A 25,005-nucleotide genomic window follows, 5' to 3' on the forward strand; every position below is an offset into this window, starting at 1 on the left:
ATACATGATAAATGTTTCCTTACCTTTGATGAACTTCATCAGAATGCAGTCCTAGGAATCCCAGGTCCACAATAAATGCTTGATTTTGTTCGATAATGTCCGTTATTTATGTCCAATTAGCTACTTTGGAATTGTTTACCAAAAGCCCTAACCAAAGTCACAAAGCGCGACCACTATAACGTGACGAAATGTCCAAAAGTTCCGTTACAGTCAGTAGAAACATGTCAAACGGTGTACTGAATCAATCTTTAGAATGTTGTTAACATACATCTTGAATAACGTTCCAACCGGAGAATTACATTGACTTCAGTTGACCGATGGAACGGAGCTCCCTCTCACGTGAATGCGCCTCTTCAATGCGTGATCACCTCGAGGCAGTGGTGACTAAATCCTGTCTCCTTCGGCCCCCCTTCACATTAGAGTCAGACAAAGTTCTATTGACTGTTGACATCTAGTGGATGCCGTAGGAAGTGAAAACTCATATCTCGCTGTAATTTCAATGAGAGCTTGGTTGAAAATCTGGCACCCCCAGAAAAATTCCAAACAGGAAGTGGAACTTCTCAGGTTTTTGCCTGCCATATGAGTTCTGTTATACTCAGACATAATTCAAACCGTTTTAGAAACTTCAGAGTGTTTTCTATCCAATACTAATAATGATATGCATATATTAGCAGCTATGACATAGGAGCAGGCCGTTTACTCTGGGCACCTCTGTGCACCTTTCATCCAAGCTACTCAATACTGCCCCTGCAGCCATAAGAAGTTAATCAGGACAACAGTTTTCAGCTGTGCTAACATAATTGCAAAAGGGTTTTCTAATGGTCAATTAGACTTTTAAAATGATAAACTTGGATTAGCTAACACAACGTGCCATTGGAACACAGGAGTGATGGTTGCTGATAATGGGCCTCTGTACGCCTACGTAGATATTCAATGTGTGTGTGTATTTGCAAAAAAAAAAACTGTTTTTGCTTTATGGGCAATTTTAGAATAAAGCTGTGACGTAATACAATTTGGATAAAGTTAAGGGGTGTAAGATTTTATAAAAGAAATGTTTTATAATTTTTGTTAGTCATTCTGAACTCTTTTTTTTTAAGCTTCTGTATTGCCCTCATCTACAGCATACTACGATTTCAAATCCTATCCAAATCAAATTTTGTTGGTCACATACACATGGTTAGCAGATGTTATTGCGAGTGTTGCGAAATGCTTATGCTTCTAGACCTTTTTTTTGCCATCCTGTGACATCGGGTGTTGTAGGTGTCCTGGAGGGCAGGTAGTTTGCTCCCGGTAATGCGTTGTGCAGACCACACCACCTTCTGGAGAGCTTTGCGGTTATGGGCGGTGCAGTTGCCATACCAGGCGGTGATACTGCCTGACAGGATGCTTTCAATTGTGCACCTGTAAAAGTTAGTGAGGGTTGTTTCTGACAAGCCACATTTTTTTCAACCTGGGGTTGAAGAGGCTCTGTTGCGCCTTCATCACACTGTCTGCGTGGACCATTTCAGTTTGTTGGTGATATGTACACCGAGGAACTTAAAACGTTTCACCTTCTCAACTGCTGTCCCGTCGATGTGGATAGGGGGGTGCTCCCTCTGCTGTTTCCTGAAGTCCACGATCATCTCCTTTGTTTTGTTGATGTTGAGTGCGAGGTTATTTTCCTGACACTACACTCCGAGGGCCCTCACCTCCTCCCTGTAGGCTGTCTCGTTATTGTTGGTAATCAAGCCTACCACTGTGGTGTCGTCTGCAAACGTGATGATTGAGTTGGAGGCTTGCATGGCCACACAGTCGTGGGTGAACAGGGAGTACAGGAGGGGGCTGAGAACGCAGCCTTGTAGTGCCCCAGTGTTAAGGATCAGCGGAGTGGAGGTGTTATTTCCTACCCTCACCACCTGGGGGAGGCCCGTCAAAGTCCAGGATCCAGTTGCAGAGGGAGGTGTTTAGTCCCAGGGTCCTTTGCTTAGTGATGAGCTTTGTGGGCACTATGGTGTTGATCGCTGAGCTGTAGTCAATGAACAGCATTCTCGCATAGGTGTTCCTTTTGTCCATGTGGGGAAGGTCAGGGTGGAGTGCGATTGAGATGGCGTCATCTGTGGATCTGTTGAGGCGGTATGCATATTGGAGTGGGTCTAGGGTTTCAGGGATGATGGTGTTGACGTGAGCCATGAACAGCCTTTCAAAGCACTTCATGGCTACCGACGTAGGGCACAGGGACTATGGTGGTCTGTTTGAAACATGTTGGTATTACAGACTCGGCCAGGAAGAGGTTGAAAATGTCACGTTCCTGGGCATGCTTTGAGTACACGTCCTGGTAATCCCTCTGGCCTTGCGGCTTTGTGAAGGTTGACCTATTTAAAGGTCTTGGTCACATTGGCTACGGAGAGTGTGATCACACAGTCGTGCGGAACAGCTGGTGCTTACAGGGTTGCTTGCCTCGAAGCAAGCAATAAAAGCATTTTAGCTCGCCTGGTAGGCTTGCGGCTGGGTTTCCCTTTGTGGTCCATAATAGTTTTCAAGCCCTTCCACATCTGACGAGCGTCAGAGCCGATGTAGTATGATTCAATCTTAGTCCCGTATTGACGCGTTGCCTGTTTGATGGTTCGTCTGAGGGCATAGTGGTATTTCTTATAGTTGGCCGGGTAACTGTCCCGCTCCTTGAAAGGGGCAGCTCTTGCCTTTAGCTCGTGCGGCTGTTGCCTGTAATCCATGGTTTCTGGTTGGGAAATGTACGTATGGTCACTGTGGGGATGATGTCGTTGATGCACTTATTGATAAAGCCGGTGACTGAGGTGTTATACTCCTCAATGCCATTGGATGAATCCCAGAACATATTCAAGTCTGTGCTTGCAAAACAGTCCTGTAGCGAGCATCCGCGTCATCTGACCACTTCCATATTGAGCGAGTCACTGGTACTTCCTGCTCTATTTTTTTCTTGTAAGCAGGAATCAGTAGGATAGAATTAAATTTCCTGCATTAAAGTCCCTGGCCACTTGGAGCACCGCTTCGGGATAAGCATTTTCTTGTTTATGGCCATATACAGCTCTTTGAGTGCGGTCTTAGTGCCGGCATCGGTTTGTGGTGGTAAATAGACGGCTACGAATTATATAAATGGGAAATCTCTTTGTAGATAGTGTGGTCTACAGCTTATCATGAGTTTGCCTACATTAAAGTGAAAATGCAGACAAGTATTCACACCCCTTATTCAGAAAGACTTACAACTGTAATCACTTCCAAGGGTGATTTTAACATGTATTGACTATGTCTCTCAGAGCTTTGCACACCTGGATTGTACAGTATTTGCACATTATTCTATTGTTTTGGAATATTTTTATTCTGTACAGTCGTCATTTTCACTTTTCGGTTAGTATTGTGGACAAAACAATGATGTTGATCCATCCTCAGCGTTCTCCTATCACAGCCATTAAACTCTGTAACTGATTTGCTCCCCGTTGGCCTCATGGGGAAATTCCTTAGCCGTTTCCGTCCTCTCCGGCAACTGAGTTAGGAAGGAAGCCTGTATCTTTGTAGTGACTGGGTGTATTGATACACCATCCAAAGTGTGATTAAATAACTTCACCATGCTCAAAGGGATTTTTTTTTTACCCATCTACCAAATGTGTGCCGCTCTTTGCGAGGCATTGGAAAACCTCCCTTGTCTTTGGTTTAATTCACTGCTCGACTGGGGGACCTTACAGATAATTGTATGTGTGGGGTACAGACATTACAAAATCATCTTAATTAAACACTATATATTGCACACAGTGAGTCCATGCAACTTTTTATGTGACTTGTTAATCAGATGTTTACGCCTGAACTTATTTAGGCTTGCCATAACAAAGAGGTTGAATACTTAGACATTTCAGCTTTAAATGTTGACTCAATTTGTAAACATTCTAAAAACATAATTCCACTTTGACATTATGGTGTATTGTGTGTAGGCTAGTGACACAATCTCAATATAATCCATTTAATATTCAGGCTGTAACACAACAAAATTTGGAAAAAGTCAAGGGGTGTGAATACTTTCTGAAAGCACTGTATCTAAATGAGAGATTAACAGAGTACCAATGCAGTATAGTCCACTTATTTTGTGTACAGTGTAAAGATGGCTTGATGCGGTGTGCAGCATACTCCATTAGTCTCTATGGGCCGGTTGGTGAAGGCCACAGCCCCGGGAAGAAACTTTCAGGTGGCAGGAGGTTTTGGTCATGAGTGACCTGAAACGCCTGCCTGAGGTGAATTTTTGGAGGAGGGGGTGACACTATATACACACACTACATTGACACTCGCACAAAACCCACATACCGACACAACACTTTTACATGCATCATATGCTGCTGCTACTCTGTTCTTTATTTTACTCTTAGTATTTATTCTGATGCCTAGTCACAACCCTGCCTTCATGTACATATCTACCTCAAATACTTAAAATTCATATCATATTCAATAAATATAGTACCAAACCTTTCTGATTTGGACCAAACTTTTTTTAACAATAGTTAGACATAAGGAATGGTCAAAAGCCACGTCCAAAAGTTTCATGATATTCAAATAGTGAAATAATTTCAAATGCTCATCCCTAATTCTAAATAGTGAATCACCTTTACACAGCAAATAGGAAGATTAGCTGGCTGGACTAAATTTGGCACATTTACAGCAATGTTGATTTAATGTGCGTTGTCCCACAATCACAAAGATCCTATTAGTTCTCATTTGTAATTCTATGGCTACAAAACTCTTCACTGATGAATTGCTGTCTGTGCAGGAGTTGAAAGAGAAGCAGAAGGCGTTTGAGAGCAAAGCCAAGGTGCTCAAAGAGACAGGAAATGGTGCCACTCGCAACAGCTCGGACAGTGTGTCATCGGGAGACTCGCCCCTCTTCAGGACGCATGTACCCCCACTACACAGAAAACAGTCCACGGCAGCCAAACCCAAAAAACTGCAGGCTGTTGTGTCGCCCCTACAAGGTCAGTGAGCCCGCCCACCCACTAATCCAGGGCGTTTACCCCATGAACCTCTCAAAGCTTAACCTCTCTAACACATCTGGGTCGTGTTCATAAGGGCACGCAATGGAAAACAGCTTAAAATGTTCCTCAACGGAAACTGAAAAATAGCATCTCATTAATTTCAGGTAGTCCCTCCCTATTTTAGTCAGTTTTCTTCCGTTTAGTGCCTAATGAACATGACCCTGCCAATTTTAAAGGTATGTTTTATATATTATTTTTATGCTTGGCTTAAATTCATTTTACCTTAGTCTTTTTATGCCCATAGTGATAATATACGATAATGCATTCTTTACTCCAGGCACCACTGGCTAATGGTTAGCATTCAAAAACATCTGGGTTTCACAATGCGTTAATTTTGTGGATGCTGTCACTACTAGTATGTAGACAACTCAAGTCACATTTCACCCAATCCTAAAAAAATCTGAACTATCCCTTTAAGTGTCAACAATTGATATCGTATTGCGCAATGTCTTGTAAAACAGTAAGGCTATTGATTAGATCGGGAACTTGATATGACCATGCAGTCTGCCTATTAAACTGCCCAAACTAATCAAATAATGATGACTAATACAATCTGTAGCCACTTCAGCACCTTTTGGGTCTGGCAGCGGTGCATTTCCAATGGACATCTTCCCATGTCTTTCGCTTAAGCATGTTTTCTGGCACGTTCATATAGTGCTTTATATATAAATGTTTAATATGCTGCTCTGTAAATAGCCAGGGTCTATGCTTTTCCTGTATGTAGTATTGAAAGAAATCTGTTGTGTGTGTGTGTGACATCTCTTTTTCCCCTAAGTGTCCCAGCTACAACCTCTCCAGCAGTGTCCGGTGGTCAAAAAGCCATCTGTCTGCCTCGTGAAGAAACAGAAGAATCTGGAAAAGAGTGAGGTCAGCAACAGCATTGTTGTTTGACTATGTAAAATGAAACTGGCTTCATTCCAATAACCACACTAACCTACCACTTAGCATGCACACCCAATCCATTGATTGATGCTAAGTGGTAATTCTAGTGTGACTATTGGAACAAAGCCACATAACATGCAATATTAAACAGCTGTTCAGAACCCTTTGTCCCGTGTTGGTGTGCACTGTAATATGCAGGCAAAACCAAAAAAAATCAGTGTATATATTTATATATATATGTCTGTTTCTGCCGTCCACCTTCTCTCGCTCTCAGGTCCAAGAGGGAAAAGAGAATGTGAAGGACACCGGCTGGGAGTCTCATTTGGACAAGTCAGTGCTGGATAAGTCCCGACACAAGATCCTACAGGTGCTCAACTCTGGGTCCCTCAAAGACCTGAAGGGCCTGCAGCAGATTGGGGACAAGAAGGCCAAGCTCATTCTGGGCTGGAGGGAGATTCAAGGCTCCTTCACCAAGGTCTGTGTTGTTTGGGCCCATATTAAGTTTCAGCGTTTACAGCTAGCCCATTTCTTTACAAAAGAAAAAGTAATGTTGATAGTGGGGGGGGGAATGGGTGTAGCTCTCACTCTTGAAGTAAAACAAATACTTTGAGACCAATGTTTCAGCCAACTTGTCACCATCAGAATGATGACGCATTTTATTTGACACGCCGTCCTTTCAAGGCACCCAGTTACACTGTAAAAAGTAAGAACAACAAATACTAGTGGCAGCACAGCATCACAGACGGTTCAAACACAACATAAACAGATCAGACAATAGTTACAGGGGGCATTGCATGGCATGTGAGTCCTAGGTTTTATATACATTTAAGTGTAATGGAACTTAAAATGACAGACAGTAACCAAAGGGGTTTTGCGAATGTCGTGCTTACTTGCTGTCACAAGCTGTTTTTTTACCTGATTTACAATGTTGTGTTTCCTCTAGATACGCATTGTATCATCTTTTGTGTGTACACACAGGTTTTTGATTATCCTTTGGTTACTGTCACTAGGTTTGGGCTGCATACCGGGGTATTTGGAGAAAAAAACACGATAGTTTTTCAATACCGTCCAAACTATTTATTAAGTTTTTAAATAAATTTGAATATTTTTAGATCCTTTTAAGTTAATACCTGCAGTCAACTTGTGCAATCCCTTAGGCGATAAAGCAGATTTAATCTTATTTCACCTTTCACATAATTTTACATTATGAAGTTTACCATAGTTCCCCAGATTAATTGTGCGAGTCACATGTTTGATTGTAAATAGCAGAACGGGAGAAAGCGGGAGCTGGTGAGTCTATTGCGTTTTATATCTATTGGTGAGTCTCTGTGTGCTGCGCACATGAGATGACAATTGTCATGTACAATTGTATGCAATTCACTACAAACATTTTTCCATCGGATATCTTAGAATGGCTTTCTGCCAGAAGTCAAAGACCTCTGATTAGTTATCTGTGCTGTTGCCATCTTTTCCCCTGTGCTTCGTATTAGCTTTTTTTTCTCCTCCGTCCCCCCCCCCCCTCTGCTCCGTGTACACATGCTGCTCTTCCTTCAGAAAAGCATGCATAACAACTTTGTTCATTTGCACAATTTCTCTTGTTCACTTTTGTTTGTAAATATCCACACCCACAGAAAATACAATTTGGTAGCTACTAGCTATGCTTTTATAACTGTATGTGCTGGATTTGCCTGTCTTTGCAATTAGTTGGTTCGTTTTTGCTTGTTAGCATTTAGCTAACAGCGTCTATGTGCTTTCGCTATTGTTATTTTGTTATTTTATTATTTTTTTTACATTTTACCCCCTTTTCTCCCCAATTTCGTGGTATCCAATTGTTAGTGATTACTATCTTATCTCATCGCTACAACTCCCGTACGGGCTCGGGAGAGACGAAGGTCGAAAGCCATGCGTCCTCCGAAACACAACCCAACCAAGCCGCACTGCTTCTTAACACAGCGCGCCTCCAACCCGGAAGCCAACCGCACCAATGTGTCGGAGGAAGCACCTGGCTACCTTGGTTAGCGCGCACTGCGCCCGGCCAACCACAGGAGTCGCTGGTGCGCGATGAGACAAGGATATCCCTACCGGCCTAACCCGGACGACGCTAGGCCAATTGTGCGTCGCCCCACGGACCACCCGGGCGCGGCCGGCTGCGACAGAACCTGGGCGCGAACCCAGAGTCTGGTGGCACAGCTAGCGCTGCGATGCAGTGCCCTAGACCACCAGAGGACCACCAGATCAAGACCCTGTCATGGCCAGCCCAGTCTCCAGACCTGAACCCCATTGAAAACCTCTGGAATGTAATCAAGAGGAAGATTGATGGTCACAAGCTATCAAACAAAGCCGAGCTGCTTGAATTTTTGCGCCAGGAGTGGCATAGTCACCCAACATCAATGTGAAAGACTGGTGGGGAGCATGCCAAGACGCATGAAAGCTGTGATTTGAAAATCAGGGTTATTCCACCAAATATATTAATTTCTGAACTCTTCCTAAGTTAAAACATTAGTATTGTGTTTAAAAATTAATATGGGCTCTCCCGGGTGGCGCAGTGGTCTAAGGCACTGCGTCGCTGTGCCACCAGAGACTCTGGGTTCGAGCCCAGGCTCTGTCGCAGCCGGCCGCGACCGGGAGGTCCATGCCGGTAGGGCATGTCTCATCGCGCACAAGCGACTCCTGTGGCGGGCCGAGCGTAGTGCACGCTGACCAGGTCGCTAGGTGTACGGTGTTTCCTCAAACACATTGGTGCGGCTGGCTTCCGGGTTGGACACGCACTGTGTTAAGAAGCAGTGCGGCTTGGTTGAGTTGTATTTCGTAGGACGCATGGCTCTCGACCTTCATATCTCCCGAGTCCGTACGGGTGTTGTAGCGATGAGACGAGACAGTAACTACTAATAATTGGATACCATGAAATTGGGGCGAAAAAGGGGGTACAAAAAAATATATATATTTATATGAACTTATTTTCTTTGCATTATTCGAGGTCTGACAACACGTCATCTTTTTTGTTATTTTGACCAGTTGTCATTTTCTGCAAATAAATGCTCTAAATGACAATTTGGGAGAAATGTTGTCAATAGTTTATAGAATAAAATAAACCTTTTCATTTTATCCAAAAACATACCTATAAATAGTAAAACCAGAGAAACTGGTAATTTTGCAGTGGTCTCTTAATTTTTTCCAGAGCTGTATATACACAAGCACAGTGCATTCGGAGAGTATTCAGGCCCCTTGACTTTTTCCGCATTTTGCTACGCTACAGCCTTATTCAAAACTGTATTCAATTGTGTTTTTTCTCTCATGAATCTACACCCATAATGCTTTGGGGATTTTTGTGCAAATTTATGAAATATCTGAAGCTATCACATTTACATAAGTATTCCCTTTTCTTTGTACTTTGTTGAAGCACCTTTGGTAGTGATTTACAGCCTCAAGTGTTATTGGGTATGACGCTACAAGCTTGGCTCACCTGTATTTGGGCAGTTTCTCCCATTCTCTGCAGATTCTCTCAATCTCTGTCAAGTTGGATGGGGAGCGTCGCAACACAGCTATTTTCAGATCTCTCCAGAGATGTTAGAATGGGTTCAAGTCCGGGCTCTGGCTGGGCCACTGAAGGACATTCAGACTTGTCCCGAAGCCACTCCTGCGTTGTCTTGGCTGTGTGCTTAGGGTCGTTGTCCTGTTGGAGAGTAAACCTTCACCCCAGTCTGAGGTCCTGAGCGCTGTGGAGCAGATTTTCATCAAGGATCTCATTGTACTTTGCTCCGTTCTTCTTTCCCTCGATCCTGACTACTCTCCCAGTCTCTGCTGCTGAAAAACATCCCCACAGCACGATGCTGCCACCATGTTTCACTGTAGGGATGGTGCCAAGTTTCCTTCAGACGTGGCTCTTGGCATTCAGGCCAAAGAGTTCATTCTTGGTTTCATCAGACAAGAGAATCTTGTTTCTCATGGTCAGAGTCCTTTAGGTGCCTTTTGGCAAACTCATGTGCCTCTTACTGAGTTGCTGCTCCCGTCTGGCCAGTCTACCATAAAGGCCTGATTTGGTGGCGTGCTGCAGAGATGGTTGTCCTTCTGTAAGTTTCTCCCATCTCCACAGAGGAACTCTGGAGCTCTGTCCGTGAGCATCGGGTTCTTGGTAACCTCACTGACCAAAGCCCTTCTCCCCCCGATTGCTCACTTTGGCCAAGCGGCCAGCTCTAGGAAGATTCTTCGTGGTTTCAAACTTCTCCCAATTTTAAGAATGGAGGATCCTGTTTTCATGGACCTTCAATGCTGCAGATTTTTTTTGGGTACCTTTCCCCAGATCTGTGCCTCGACACAATCCTCTCTCGGAGCTCTACGGAACATTCATTTGACCTCATGTCTTGGTTTTGCTCAGACATGCACTGTCAACTGTGGGGCCTTATATAGACAGGTGTGTGCCTTTCCAAATCATGTCCAATCAATTGAATTTATCACAGGTGAACTCCAAGTTGTAGAATCCTCTCAAAGGTGATCAATGGAAACAGGGTGCGCCTGAGCTCAATTTCGAGTGTCATAGCTAAGGGTCTGAATTTTATGTAAATAACATTTCTGTTTTTCATTTTTATTAACTTTGCTAACATTTTGAAAACCTGTTTTCGCTTCATCATAGTGGGGTATTGTGTGTAGATTGAGAAATATTAGAATAAGGCAGTAACGTAACAAAATTTGGAGAAAGTCAAGGGGTCTAAATAGTTTCCAAATGCTCTGTACATACAATTTAAGTTGAGTTTCATTCATTCTGGTTCTAATGCCAATATCTCTCTTTATTCCAGCTGGAGGATCTAACCAAAATCGAGGGAATCACAGCCAAAAGGCTCTCCTCCTTCATTAAGGTAAGACTGACAAGCAGATTCCATAGAATATATCTGGGTTAGTCTCAATACTCTTTCCCCATCTTTCATTGTGGTATCGTAATCTGAAAAAACACCAGCACAATCACTCTTGTGTTTTGGTTTGGAAATGGAACATTGGTACATGGTATAGATGTTGTCAAGAAAATGTAACGCTTACAAAAAAAATGCCCCAACACTTGAACAGGAAGTCTTACTGAAAGTGTCAGGGTATGAACATGGTTTATGCTCCAGTCACTCTTCAGTAAATAAGAGAAATGGTGAGAAATCTATTGTAGAACCCCAGTCTGAGGTCCTGAGCGCTGTGGAGCAGATTTTCATCAATGATCTCTTTGCCGAGCTTCACCGCTATCTCGGCTAACAATTCTAGGGGCCGAGACCGTTTTGTAATGTTACCCTAAATGTTTGAGTATTCAGTTTTCCGTTAGTTAAGGGAACATTCAATCTATATTTGCAAAAATCTTCTGAGAACCTATTTAGCATGTTTCGGTGAGGGTTAGGAGAGTATTCCAACATCATCATACTAAACATAAACAGAATATGGTTGCAATGTTCTCCAAAAAGGAGACATTTTCTAGACAATTTTTTTTGCAACGTTACAATAACATTCCTGTGTCCTAGGAGGTTTAAAACATGGGGCAGTCTTTCATTGCATCATGGAGGTTTTTGTCTAGTTTGCGGATTCTCCCGGGGACGTCCCTAAAGAAGATTTTAGCAGGTCGCCTGATGGTTCCAATAGAAAAACTTGTTTCATTACATATTACCCCTGGTTACTGTTGCCGAGACAGTCAAGGCCCTGATTGGTAAACCAGTGATCAATTTACAGCTCAGTCTGTTGGCAAGGTTAAGGACACACACACACACACACACACACACACACAGTGCTTTCAACACAATGATGTCTATAAACCCTGGGTTCCTGATGCTATGTATTGGCCTTTGCGAGGCTTTGAAGCCAACAGTCTGACGTATTGGCTCTCCCCAGTAGTAGCAGTTCTCTATAGGAATTCATGAAATTCTACAGTATTTTAAATGACTGTATTTAAGTATTTTTTGTTGTTGTAGTAGTAGTGAGGACCGTAACATTATTCATCTCTAAAATCAGTATTTTTCTGCTACGCCACCGCATCTGTGTCAATGACTGATTTCACCTGTATTGGTACACTTTGCAATTCAAAGTAAACCTCATCTCTGTTAAAAGTACACTCAATAAAATGATTTTATTTATCATGGTGATTAAGGAGTAACATTAAAACTGAGCAATATGCACCACCAACATTAGACAATGAGATAGCAGGTGGCATAGCAGGAAGATCGGAATGCAGTGAACCAAGAGGTTGTGAGTTCAAATCCCAGGTGAGGACATGTTGAATAATAATTACTGTTTAAATGAACGTGCACAATGGAATCATGTATGTCAAGTGTGTAAGTTGATAACATTATGTCAAAAGCACTGTTTGGGTAACCTTGCCAACAGACAAAGAGCTGTAAATGGATCAGTGGTTCACCAATCAGGGCCCTAATGGGCTTGGCAGCAGTAACAAGGTGTGGTGTGTAAAGAAACAAGTCATATTTTGTGAGGGATAACATTTATTTTGGACCATTCGGCGGTGGCCTATAAAAGTCTTTAGGTAGGTCCCCGGAACAAACTGGGAAATAGACAAAAAATGATTTCCCCATGAAACGTGTGCAGAGCATTAATATCGTATATTCTGAGAATGTGGCGTCCATTTTCTGTTTGTTTGGTGTGATGTTGATTTTAAATATTCTCCTAACCCTCAAACTGTACAATGGAATATTCTTGCAACATTCCAACGAAACATGTCTAGACCATTAATACTGAATGTTCTGAGAACATGGTAACCACGTTCTGGGTATGTTCCATTTTGATATTTAGGAAATGGTCTCATGGAAACAGTCCTTGCACAGCACCAGAACATTCCTCTGAAAACATTAGGTAATGACCTATTGAGACTTAAGGGAACATTCTCTAAAGTTGTGGGAACGTTTGGTGTTAGCTGGGATATCCTTTTGATGGATTTTTAAGCACGAATTGTATTGATAACCCGATGCATTGAAAACCCAATGTTCTCTGGAGTATTTGTGGAACACCTTAAAACACTGTTGTAGCAGACGTGAATGGCCCATGTGTAAGATATTTCCATGGTTGTATTCACTAGGAATAAAACCGAAACAAAGTGGCAAAATGGGAGGGACTACCTGAACGCATGTTTACGTTTTCTACAGCTAAGCGTTTTGCTACACTGTACATTTACACTAATGAATTCAACCCAGGCGCTAACTATCGTTTGGCCATTAGGCGTCGGGTGTCCTCTTGGTCCATATTAAAGAATAAAGCTTTAAGCAAGGCTTTTATGGTGCGTGACTGTTTTCTCTTTTCATTCACAGGCCAACATTCTCAGCATGATGGGGACGTGATTCTGCTATCTGGTCTTTGTCTACTTTTCCTGTACTTCCAATATTTTTGCCTTTTTATTTTCTCTAACACATTTTAATGTTTATGTTTTTGAAGAATGTTCTCTGATTATTTACCACTCTCTGACTCTTCATTTAGAACTGTATGACGTGATATGTCTGTGTATATACACCTCTTATAAGAGGTGGTCAGCAAGCGTTTACTTGTATGACTTTTTATTATATTTTGCGAAAATGTGATATCTGTCCTTGTTTTATTTTGAGATGTTTTTGTAGTATTTGGGCTATTCCAGCCGATGGCGCAATATTGCCGTTCAATAAATGTCTCTACTTTAAAATCCTTACTTACATGTGGTATGTGTTGTTCAAGGATGTGGCTTGCTTGTATAAATGTATAGCCAACAACACTGTTCAAAATAATATTACCATTGGTGAAATATGACAATAGCAGAACACGTGGAAGGGTATCTCCATTTTGATAACCCAAATTATTACACATACCTTAATATGGGAAGGCGTTGAAGTAAACTGTTGGCAATCGTTTTATCGCGTAAATGTGGCATTGGGAAATGAGGCATTCGACAAAAAGGATGCGTTTCTGTCGGGTGCTGCGCTGTCAATCCATCCCTCCCCCTGCACGTAGGCTGGGTTTATTTCAGTTTATTCATTTCACGCTTTCCCCCTCTTATCTGATCCACATTCTCTGCACCCTCCCCACCCCCGAAGCGCAGCATTTCGAAAGGGCTCTACATCACGTAATTCAGTACTGTACACGTCTTCCAGAATATTGCAAAAGAGATGCGCGTATTTAGGGAACATACTTTAGAGTTGCGCATGCAAACATACTGAAGGCTGTAACGAATAATAAATCGCTGAATGCAATTGGGTTCGCTTATGAAAATACTATCATGCAAAATCACGGGTCATTTCGGGTATTTTGAAGAATCCGTTGGATAAAAGGTGAGTTGATAATATTTTACCATCGTCAATTTGCTTATGCCATTATCCTCAATACAACGTTTTGTGTAGAATGCCAATAGGCCGTGATAACGGCTTTGAATTGAGAATGTGGGTACTTATGTCCTATCCCGTTTTTTTATGTTTTCCATGCAAGCCTACATTGCTGCATGTGCATCGTTTTTTTTGCCACAGTCATTTCCCTTTTGGTAAACGTTTGCTTTTTAGAATTTGCATCCAATGCTCTAGCCCATAATTGTAGCTGTATAATACCCCTCCCCTTTCACTCTCCTTCCATATGTCTTCACTCTTCCCTGTTACCTTTTTTTTAAATATATTTTTTTGTCCCATTGTTCTGTGCTAAGTAGCCTGCAATCATATACCCCATTGTGCTCAGAAAGTGGTTATGAACACGTCAATAAATACTAGCAGGTCTGTACACACCTGTACATAAACCTTTTGCCAATAATATTATTAGCATTATTTTATAAAAACATGGCCCAGCTGCCTTTTTTTATATCTTAAAAAAATGTATAATAAAATGTTGTCATCTATTTATTATTCAATACACAGGCCTTTTATTTTTTGTATTAATTCTCCCCTGTGCGGTATAGGTCCAGATCAGTGTTTAAAATAGCTGTTTGGCCTCTTAGCCTTTCCTGTTATATTTACTATTGCATAAGCAGAGCATTGGGAGAAAAAAAACTGGTCATAATTTCTCGGCAGACCCTAAGTCCCCCGGAATACTAAAGGTTATGATTATAATGTGCGCTCATATGCCAGTGAGTACAGATTCAATAAGTAAAATACCAAATTGCTCTGAACAGAGTGTAAACAATAGTTGGTGAACAGGTTTTGTTTTGTCTTTGTTCAACCCCTTTGTCTAACCCCCAGGTGTATAGAAGGTAAGCAGAAGCCCACAAGCACACTCCTTTGTTATCAACATGGCTCTGAACACAAACACGAACCCAGCCCCCGCCATTTGGCCAGGCGAGGAACAGCCGTCCCTATTGGACCAAGATGCATCATTGTTAAGCCCAGCTCCCATCATCGCTGTGACTGTCACGTCCCCACCAGAGATGGAGGAACAAGAGATCCACAGCACCACCACCAGCTTTGGGCCCTGCCTGAGTCAAGCCACGGCAGGGGAACTGGTCATTGTGATCAATGAGAAAATGGAGAACAGTAAGACATGATAAAACATTTTTATGCAGTGGCGCAGTCCCGCTCCTTGTGTATTTTATTGGTGCGTAGGATAGTGGAGAGAAGATAGGAAAGTAAGCAGAGTTGCAAGTCAGAAGGGCACTGGGTCGGATTTGACCCCATGCCGACTGTTTTTTTGTGCCAGGGTTTGCGGCACTAACCACTAGACCACACAACCCAAACGTTTTAAGCTCAGACTCATTTAAGTTAATTGTGTGCCCGCGGAATACAGGACTGTTGTACAACATACGCTTGCTTAGACGGTTAGTTCGGGGCATGTCAAATCCATTTAACATAAGATTCTGGTCTACTAGTGCTCAGGGGACACTAGTTCAATCATTTACTGATGCCTTTCATCCACATCCCCCCCCCTCTCTAGGTAATGGTATACACCCAGCCCCTGCTGACACCACCTCCTCAGTCATCTCCTCACCTCCCAGAAGGCAGCAGTCCATTTCTTACTCCCACCACCCCCACAACAGCAAGACCCGGAAGGGGAGTCGTGCCGGATCCATCGGCTACACCGCCTTCTCCCCACGGCCCTCCATCTCACGCCACTCCAGCATCGCCACCAACCCACCCATTGACAGAGCCAAGCCTAAAGACTACCTAATACTGGCTGTGCTGGCTTGCTTCTGCCCTGTCTGGCCAATCAACATTGTGGGGTTTGTTTACTCTGTTATGGTAAGCCTCTTTCTTTTGACAGGTTAGTAATGTAGATGGGGAGATTGGTGAGAAGGATTATAGCACAGTAAGGGAGTGGCAAGACCGGGGATTGAACTGCAGGACTACTGCTAGACAACTGTGTTCCTCTTTCTGTCACATTTTAGTGTCAAATGTTCTGCAATGTTTGCTAAATACTATTTTTAGTACAGCTTTGAAGACCTTTGCCTTTATGCATGTGGTTTCATATTCATCAGAAATGTCTGTACCTTTATCAGAAACGACTTCTATTCATCTTAGACTGCTGTGGTGTTATTGACGGTTAGCACTAGCTTTGTAGCCTGGTCCCAGATCTGTTTGTGGATCTGGGACCAAGCTACCAGCTTTGTGTCTGGCTTCAGAATACCTTGTGCAGTTAGTGTTAGTCTGTTTTTATCTCTATTAAACCATTTCTGGGTAACAATTAAGTACATTTCTGGTCAAAAGAAACAAACATTGCTTCTTAGCAACGGGTGAGTTGTTTACTAGAACTATCTGGGAGTGGTCTGGGTGTGCAGGTGAAAGCTGAAAAATAGCTGTTATTGGCAGAGAGGTTTGAAATAATTGTTCTTATTGGTCTATTAACTAATTTACAGCATGGTCACCTTGGAAAGCCAAAAATCCGTCCCACCAAAACAGGATGAAATTTCAGGTGGTCTTTTCAAACGGCTCTTAAACTAAAAGGGCATTATCATTAATTTTCACAATTTCACAGTATTATTCCAACCTCAGTGTGGAAATATACACTATACAGTGCCTTCAGAAACTATTCAGACCCCTTTCCTTTTCCACATTTTGTTACATTACAGCCTTGTTCTAAAATGGATAAAAAATCCTTATGATGCGAAAACAGGTTTTTATAAAAAAAATTGCCAACGTATTGAAAATAAAAGAACATACCTCATTTACATTAGTATTCAGACCCTTTGCTATGAGACTTGAAGTTGACATCAGGTGCATCCTGTTTCCATTGATCATCCTTGATGTTTCTGCAACATGATTGCAGTCTATCTGTGGTAAATTCAATTGATTTGACATATTTTGGAAAGGCACACACCTGTCTATGTAAGGTCCCACAGTTGACAGTGCATGTCATCGCAAAACCAAGCCATGAGGTTGAAGTAACTGTTCGTAGTGCGCCGAGACAGGATTGTGTCAAGGCACAGATCTGGGGAAGGGTACCAAAAAATGTCTGCAGCACTGAAGGTCCCCAAGAACACAGTGGCCTCCATCATTCTTAAATGGAAGAAGTTTGGAACCACCGAAACTCTTCCTAGAGCTTGCCACAAGGACAAACTGAGCAATCGGTGGAGAAGGGCCATGTTAAGGGAGGTGACCAAGAACCCGATGCTCACTCTGACAGAGCTCCAGAGTTCCTCTGTGGAGATGTGAGAACCTTCCAGAAGGACAACCATCTCTGCAGCACTCCACCAATCGGCCCTTTATGGTAGAATGGCCAGACAGAAGCCACTCCTCAGTAAAAAACAGGCACATGACAGCCCACTTGGAGGCAAAATGCACCTAAAGGAATCTATGAGAAACAAGATTCTCTGGTCCGATGACACCAAGATTGAACTCTTTGGCCTGAATGCCAAGCGTCACATCTGGAGGAAACCTGGCACCATCCCTACGGTGAAGCATGGTGGTGGCAGCATCATGCTTTGGGGATGTTTTTCAGCGGCATGGACTGGGAGACTAGTCAGGATTGAGGGAAAGATGAACGGAGCAAAGTACAGAGAGATTCTTGATGAAAACCTTCTCCAGAGCTCTCAGGACCTCAGACTGAGGCAAATGTCCACCTTCCAACAGGACAATGACCGTAAGCCCACAGCCAAGACAACGCAGGAATGGCTTCTGGACAAGTCTCTGAATGTCCTTGAGTGGCCCAGCCAGAGCCCGGACTTGAACCAGATCGAACATCTCTGGAGAGACCTGTAAAAAACCGACGGAGCTTGAGAGAATCTGCAGAGAAGAATGGGAGAAACTCCCCAAATCCAGGTGTGCCAAGCTTGTAGCGTCATACCCAAGAAGAATCAAGGCTGTAATCACTGCCAAAGGTAATTCAAGGTACCGAGTAAAGGGTCTGAAATACTTATGTAAATGTGATATTTTTGTAAAAAAAAAAAAATGTTGCTTTGTCATTATGGGGTATTTTGTGTTGATTAATGAAGGAAAAAACAATTGAATAATTTTAGAATAAGGTAAGTTGGTAAGGCTGTAATGTAACAACGTGTGGAAAAAGTCAAGGGGTCTGAATACTTCCCGAATGCACTGTATATGCAACAGTATGTTGACACACCTTCAAATTAGTGGATTTGTCTATTTCAGCCACACCTGTTGCTGACGGGTGTATAAAGTTGAGCACACAGCCATGCACACAAACATTGGCAGTAGAATGGCCTTCGTGAAGAGCTCAGTGACTTTCAACATGGCAACATCATAGGATGCCAACTTTCCAACGCGTCAGTTCAACTCCATATTAATGCCCATGATAATGGAAGGAGATGTTCGACGAACATACTTTTGGTCATGTAGTGTTTATAAAACATGGTAAAATCATATTTTTGACTGCACTGGGCCTTTAAGCAGTCCATAACTAACCAACTGCTTCCTTCCTCCTTTCCTAGTCCAAGAACAGTCTGGAGCAGGGCAACCTGGATGGAGCTCGACGATTGGGTCGTCTCGCCAGGATGCTCTCTACAGTGTCACTGATAGGAGGGACAGTCATCATCATTGCCTGCATTGTAAACCTGGCGAGTGAGTATCACAGTTGGCCAACCTCTTGTTGCTTGTATTCATAAAGAGTTAGAGTAGGAGTGCTGATCGAGAATCAGTTTTGTCTTTGATCTTTAAGACAAAACTGATCCTAGATCAACATGAATACGGGCCCTACTCTCTTAATTTCTGAATCCTACCAGAAGTCTCAAAGCCTTTCCAACAAATCCCATGGCTGGCACTCTTGAGGACTTGAAATGCAATCCTCCTTCCTTCCCTGATGTCTCATTTGGATTAGTGAAAGTGTACCAAAAAGGGTTCTGTTAATTACGCTTGTGTGATGAGTAACCATGCCTGAGACCTGAAGACTTGTTTTCTCCCAGAGCTAATGCATGGACTTAAGCTCAGGGGCCTATGGGACTTATGAGGGTTTGATATCCTTCCCAAAAACATTAGGGTGATCACTTTGATTTCACTTATCTAATCATCCAATCACTTAAAGATCATTGGTCATTTACAGCGCAGGTGTCAAACTCATTCCATGAAGTGTTTGCGGATTTTCACCCCTCCGTTGTACTAATTAGTTAGGAACTCCTCATGTGGTTGTCTAGGTCTTCATTGGAGACAAATTTTAAAAGGTAATAACAAAAATGAGCAGACACTGCCCTCCATGGAATGAGTTTGACAGCCCTGATCTACAGGGAGCAAGGAAGGCTGCGTTTTAGAGGAATCAAACAGGGCCCAGTTTCCCTATAGCAATGGAATTTAGGCTTACGAGTGTTTTTAACGACACGTCGTTTCCGACAACTTCCCGAAGATGTAACATGCTTCCCAAAACTCCGCGCCGAAAGAACGTTCGCTAAGTGTGTCGTTATTTTTTACTTATGTAAAAAATTAAATAAAAATCAGCACTGCTCTCTCATCAGCTTTTTCCATTCGAATTTTACCTTAACATTAGAATTATTTCACCATATTTATGATGGATCAGCTCCTAGAGCGATGTTATCGCCTATAAGGTTGCAAATATTGAGGTGGCTTATTCGAATGCTTAGCCTACCCTATAATGCACAAAATCACAGATTTGGCACATCATTGCGCACATGTTACAGATCATAAAATATCTTGAGGCAAAAATGACAAAGTGTAGCCTACATTTAGCTAAATAGAACTCAGTTGACTGAACATGAAATTGATTTCAACAACAAACAAAAAAATGTATAGGCCTATGTAGTCTATACTGTTTATTTTTTAATGCAGTCATCTCGGTTTTCGTTTGAAACATGTCTATCCTTTGCTCGTAACAATTGCAAAGACATTGGCGACTTTGTATTTGTAGTCAACTTCGTTCTGAAGTTATCAGAGGTCACTGAGAGACCAGATAAAAAGCTTGATTCTGTGTTTAGTGGAGAACCTCTGTGTATAAAGTGATGCAAAAGAGCATCTAACGACTCACTTAGCGGTCTGAGGCAGTTGGTAAATAACAAGCGTTTAAGTGATGCGCCTAGAGCCTAAGAGTGTTGCTCCAGTAACCGACAGGTCGCTGCTTGGAATCCCAAGCCGACTAGGTGAAAAATCTCTGTGCCGTTGAGCAAGGCCCTTAATCCTATTTGCTCCGCTAAATCGCTGTGGATAAGAGCGTCTGCTAATTAACTCAAATGTAAGTGCAACTTTGATAATGATGTTTTTGGGAAACCGCTCAGAGATTTTTGCTCGTGCAAAGGTTCTAACAATATTCTTAGCCTTAAGATGCGTTTTGGGAAACTGGGCCCAGGACTTTTGTGTGTGTCCACTGGCTCACTCCAAAAATACTCACACAGCCAAAAAGCTGGGTCAATCACTCAAATGAAATGACCCATGTGGGATTGTTTAGTTCACTTATGTTCAATCAAATGCTTAACAACAGTACTTTGTCTGTTTTTGAATGTGAAAAAATGTCCATCCCGTCGGGTCTTAAGCCAAAGAGATGTCCTAATTAACTCACTGAGAGCAGCGACTGGAACTAAAACTTGCATATTGTACACACAACTGGAGGTAAAGGGCCGGTAGCCCTTTTTGATACGTTATGTAACTGTTCTCTTTAGCTCTGTTTGCTTCTACTTCCATATTGAGCTGGCAGAATGAAAAATTGCTTTACTAACTGCTGATGTGTTCCTTTTTTTCTTTTTTAGTAAATGTGAAATCCTGAGTATCGTCTTGCCGTGAAACAGGATCTAACAGTTGGATATCCGGAAACGGGATCTATCTAGCTGACTGTTCCTTTTTTACCGTCTCTTACAGTGTAGTCATTAACTGGACATGCTATGAATATTATACACCTGATATTACATACCTTTCTATAATTGATATTACGTAAATCCTTTGTTAATGAAAAAACGATATGCAAAGATGCTTCCACTCCGAACTGGTCTGGGCTTCTCCAATGATGGATCTTGCAGTGGAGAAACAGACGATCGGAATAATCCCTTACTTTGTATTCTGCCCAACACTGCACACTGTCCTTGACAAGGCGCCATTACCTCAACCACTGGCCATGATCAGAGAGACAGACCGAAAACGAGATGTAGTGAGAGAGGATGACAACAACAACAGAAGAGATTGTTCAAAGGAGGTGTGATCGATGTGAGAGAAACTGGGAGGATTGTTTCAGAGCTTGATTACCTACAATCATTGGAGGACAACAAAATGTCTGCTTAGTCCATCCTTCATTGCCCTGACGAAAGGACACATCAGAAATTCAGCTTGGCATAAAAATCCCATCAGTACATGAAGGTGCTTGAGGGATTTGCCGTGCAATAGAAACTCAGAGGAAATTAATTTCAGAGGAAGAATTCCCCTTTCATTTCTGAATAGGCTTAGATTCTAGTTTCAGTCAGTGCATATCCTTCCTGTCTTTCAGGCTACTGTTAGCCATTTTGTAATTTAAGAGCGAGGGCAGGCGGGAACGACGCTCACCAACACACAACTGCTGAGAAGATGGAAGGGATAAACATTTCTTGGGCACGAAGCAAAGTCAAAGTAAAGGACACAATTGTGCCCAAAAAATAAAGTTGTCATTGTGCTTTAAAGCTTTTGGTGACCGCAATATACAGTGTATTTCCATGTGTTTGGCTTAGGACCTGGAAATAAGGTGAAATGGATACAAAATGGGTGGCAGGAGGAACACAAAATGATATGTAATTCAGTGACTTTATATCCATTTTCCACACTGAGGATGGGCCTTTAGACTGTTAATGAATGAGAGCATTGCTGACCAGAGAAGTGGAAAAACCTAAAAACAAATCATAGCAGGTTATTTACAGCATCCGGGAATTGTTAAAGTTCTGCCATTTTGAATCAGTGAAACTTTATTTATTGTCCCTTTTTGTATAATGTTTTAGATTTTAAACCACACGTTTCATAATCTGATGCTTTTGAAGTACTGAGCTATCGATGATAGATGGCCGTGGTGTGTGTCCATGCATATACCAAATTACATAGTCACTGCACTGTTGTGGCTGGTCACAATAAAATGAATTGCCAGTCTTCACTTTGGCGATACTGGAAATACAGTAAGATCCCCTGGGTATTTAGTGTATGGGGACCCAGAGAATATAATCTGTAATCGTTCCGATTGAATCAAGTGGGTATCTGATCCTCATGCTGGGCATCTAGTGGTGGACTTTTAAAGGGAAGGTTCAGTTCACTTGACATTTTCATTGGTTTATTCGCTTAATTGTGTTGTCGATTTGATCCAGGCATTTAGGTGCAGGGTTCAGATTTGTTTAAATAGCCACAGCTAACTAGAACACAATGGAAGCAAAAGGGGCATTGTTGATGGTAAAAATGGTTTGGCCAAATCAACTCAAGTCAATAGCCAGGTTTCCATTCATTTGGTGACAGATTTTTCATTCATAATCTGCATAAAGACAATGTGAATATTTTTCACCAAACAGAATTGCTGCGGATACAAACCAGTGCTTGACGTTGTAGTGCACGCAATTAGATTTTTAAAGCTTAATTCAATGTGTTTCCATTGCATTTTTAACTCGACCGATAGTTTTGTCACAAACTGTTGCATTTAATAGTTAATGTGCCAACTCTGGTTCTGGTACGTGCGCTCTAGCCAACAGATCTCAGACACAGTACAAATAGACAAGCCTACATGAGATTATTACGGATAAGAGCAAGAATATTTAATTTTTCTAACGGCAGTCGAGCATCGATCATCATGTCATCTGAATAAGACCCTCTATTTATTAGGAAGGAGTGTGTCTCATCACCGTGAACGTTCACCACCCTGTGAAGTTCATCATAATTTATTTAATCTGTAGCCTAATAAACCGCATGGTTTCCCCGAGTTGTAGTGGGAGGAACCACACCATATCATCACATGACTCCAAGTTTACTTCGATATGATGGTTATTATATCAATATTTGCGCCTAGTGTTAACACCGCATATTTAATTTTACCAACACAAAAAGATCCCACCACGTCGAATGAAAACATTCTGTCGGCATTTATAAAATTGGACCGAAACATCATGTTTCCATCACAGCTGTAGTGATTTTTATATATATACATATATGGATAGATACACAGTATGACTTTACTCTCGTAAATGGATGGTAACGTGTTTGAAGTTCCTTGAAGTGATTTGTCCACAAATTTCGAACATGCAAATTATGCCCCTGTTATTCCTGTAGTGTTTTGCTTAGCTGTGGCTAAAATAAAATGTTTTACCCTGCATTTAAAATGTTGAATCAATTTTCAATCAACAACGCCACAATTAAGTGAATAAATTGATGGATAAACATTTTTTTTTTTTTAAATGTATCTACCCTTGAATCCAAGCAACGTTTCTGGTTAGTACCTACCTTTCATTCCCACAACTCCTGTTGCCCAAACACTTTTCATTGGGAATTATTTTAAATTGGAACTTAAGTTTAAGGTAGATGAAATGACATTGCCATGAGCAGCATCGCCAATATTGATGAGCGAGATGCAAGGCTTCGCACTCACACGGTCACACACAGTATCTGCACAGGTGCACGGAAGAGAAGATGAGCCTCACACTTCCACGCTCTTAGTTGTTGCAGAAATTGACCCACTACGTTGTTTACTTAATGCGTCGGTCATGTCTCTGAGACTACCTTTAATTTAGATACTACTATGCCTTGACCTCAAAGTCCATCAACAGCAATTCCTACCCTAATGCAAATTTTCTGTATGATTTAATGTATTAGGCATTTTTCCCCTCTGTTAGTATTTAGATGTTAAAATTAATTGTGTCTGCAGGTAAGGTAACATATATATTGTGGAGTCTTCATAGTTATGAGTTAACATTATAGCTCTTATAATGTGGACAGGAGAGGTAGTCTGCTAGTCTTTGTTAATTAGTATTTTGCAGTCTTTGTATTACCATTGGCTACTATAATCTATGTGGATATTGGCATGTTGATTTTCATTGATGTATGACAATTTTATAGAAGTACAACCAAAATCACATGGATAAGAAAACCTGGCACTAGAGATACTTGTATGCTTCCAAGGCACATTCTTAATAAAGACACATTGCATGAAAATTGGTCTGTTTAGTCTATCACAACATGACTTGAAATAAGAGGGAAAACTGTTGAGTGTGGGAGTGCATGCATGTCATACAGTTAAGAGTATGGCAGCTTTGGGGATGAAGAGTGCTTACTGTTGTCATGTAGTGGAGTGAAGAGGGGGAGAAGGAAGAGCAAGACATTTGAGGGTGAGGGGCCTACAGGTAAAAAAACGCTGATAGTTCTAATGAGCAGGCAGAATATCTTTGACGATTAGCACCAAGAAAGAAAGCTTAACACGTCTTGGTAAAAGTTAGTGAGATCGATCATTTTTATCTTGTTTTGACGTTGTGTAGATATTGAGGTTGAATCTGTATAATTTATTATGGACGTCATATGTATTCCAGCAACATTTCTGAGTATTGCTCACCTTGGGAATGCTGACTCGTATGGGTTGAAGCTTTGAATGCATTTTCATCTAAATGCTCTCCTTTTGTCCTTATTGACTACAATCAATGAATGGATCCAGACCTATAAATCCAGATTCGGTTAGTCTTAACAACTGCATGCTCTGTACCTCAGCGGGAGAAAGACTGGTCGTAAAGTCCATTTAGAGTGTAGGGGGGAGGGAAGGGACAGTGCAGTCCACAGCTGCCATTTGCTTGCAGGAGCATTAGTGCTAG

The 25,005-nt window shown here is 41.9% G+C and overlaps 2 protein-coding genes and 1 long non-coding RNA gene across 4 annotated transcripts in view; 2 read left to right on the forward strand and 1 right to left on the reverse strand.

Annotated features, from left to right (window-relative positions):
- kif22 (kinesin family member 22) overlaps positions 1-13,563 on the forward strand; it is a 41,658-nt gene extending 28,095 nt beyond the window's left edge. For both annotated transcript variants that reach the window (XM_055921214.1, XM_055921204.1), the window contains exons 9-13: positions 4,769-4,970; positions 5,806-5,897; positions 6,187-6,387; positions 10,706-10,765; positions 13,193-13,563. In XM_055921214.1, coding sequence (XP_055777189.1) covers positions 4,769-4,970; positions 5,806-5,897; positions 6,187-6,387; positions 10,706-10,765; positions 13,193-13,222 — 585 coding nt within the window. In that variant the 3' untranslated portion in view covers positions 13,223-13,563. The remainder of the gene's footprint in view (positions 1-4,768; positions 4,971-5,805; positions 5,898-6,186; positions 6,388-10,705; positions 10,766-13,192) is intronic.
- LOC129854374 (uncharacterized) lies at positions 6,531-13,811 on the reverse strand. Its single transcript, XR_008759293.1, has 2 exons — positions 13,721-13,811; positions 6,531-6,606 (listed from the first exon to the last, which is right to left on the reverse strand). It is a non-coding gene; the product is annotated as an uncharacterized LOC129854374 (long non-coding RNA).
- Positions 13,812-13,902: 91 nt separating this feature from the next.
- Positions 13,903-24,358, forward strand: prrt2 (proline-rich transmembrane protein 2). The gene is made up of 5 exons (XM_055921330.1): positions 13,903-14,179; positions 15,071-15,361; positions 15,759-16,063; positions 18,709-18,838; positions 20,965-24,358. Exons 2-5 carry the CDS (start codon positions 15,121-15,123, stop codon positions 20,979-20,981), a joined length of 693 nt encoding a protein of 230 aa, XP_055777305.1. The 5' UTR covers positions 13,903-14,179; positions 15,071-15,120; the 3' UTR covers positions 20,982-24,358.
- The last annotated feature ends 647 nt before the right edge of the window (positions 24,359-25,005 follow it).

This window comes from Salvelinus fontinalis, chromosome 1 (assembly GCF_029448725.1).
Source record: "Salvelinus fontinalis isolate EN_2023a chromosome 1, ASM2944872v1, whole genome shotgun sequence".
NCBI classification, from domain to species: domain Eukaryota; kingdom Metazoa; phylum Chordata; class Actinopteri; order Salmoniformes; family Salmonidae; genus Salvelinus; species Salvelinus fontinalis.

What these genes read in the sequence shown, in the direction of transcription:
- prrt2 (XM_055921330.1), top strand. Translation starts at nt 15,121, where the DNA reads ATGGCTCTGAACACAAACACGAACCCAGCCCCCGCCATTTGGCCAGGC. An exon ending in CAATGAGAAAATGGAGAACA is followed by an intron (nt 15,362 to 15,758) that starts GTAAGACATGAT and finishes CCCCCTCTCTAG; the next exon opens with GTAATGGTATACACCCAGCC. An exon ending in GGTTTGTTTACTCTGTTATG is followed by an intron (nt 16,064 to 18,708) that starts GTAAGCCTCTTT and finishes CTCCTTTCCTAG; the next exon opens with TCCAAGAACAGTCTGGAGCA.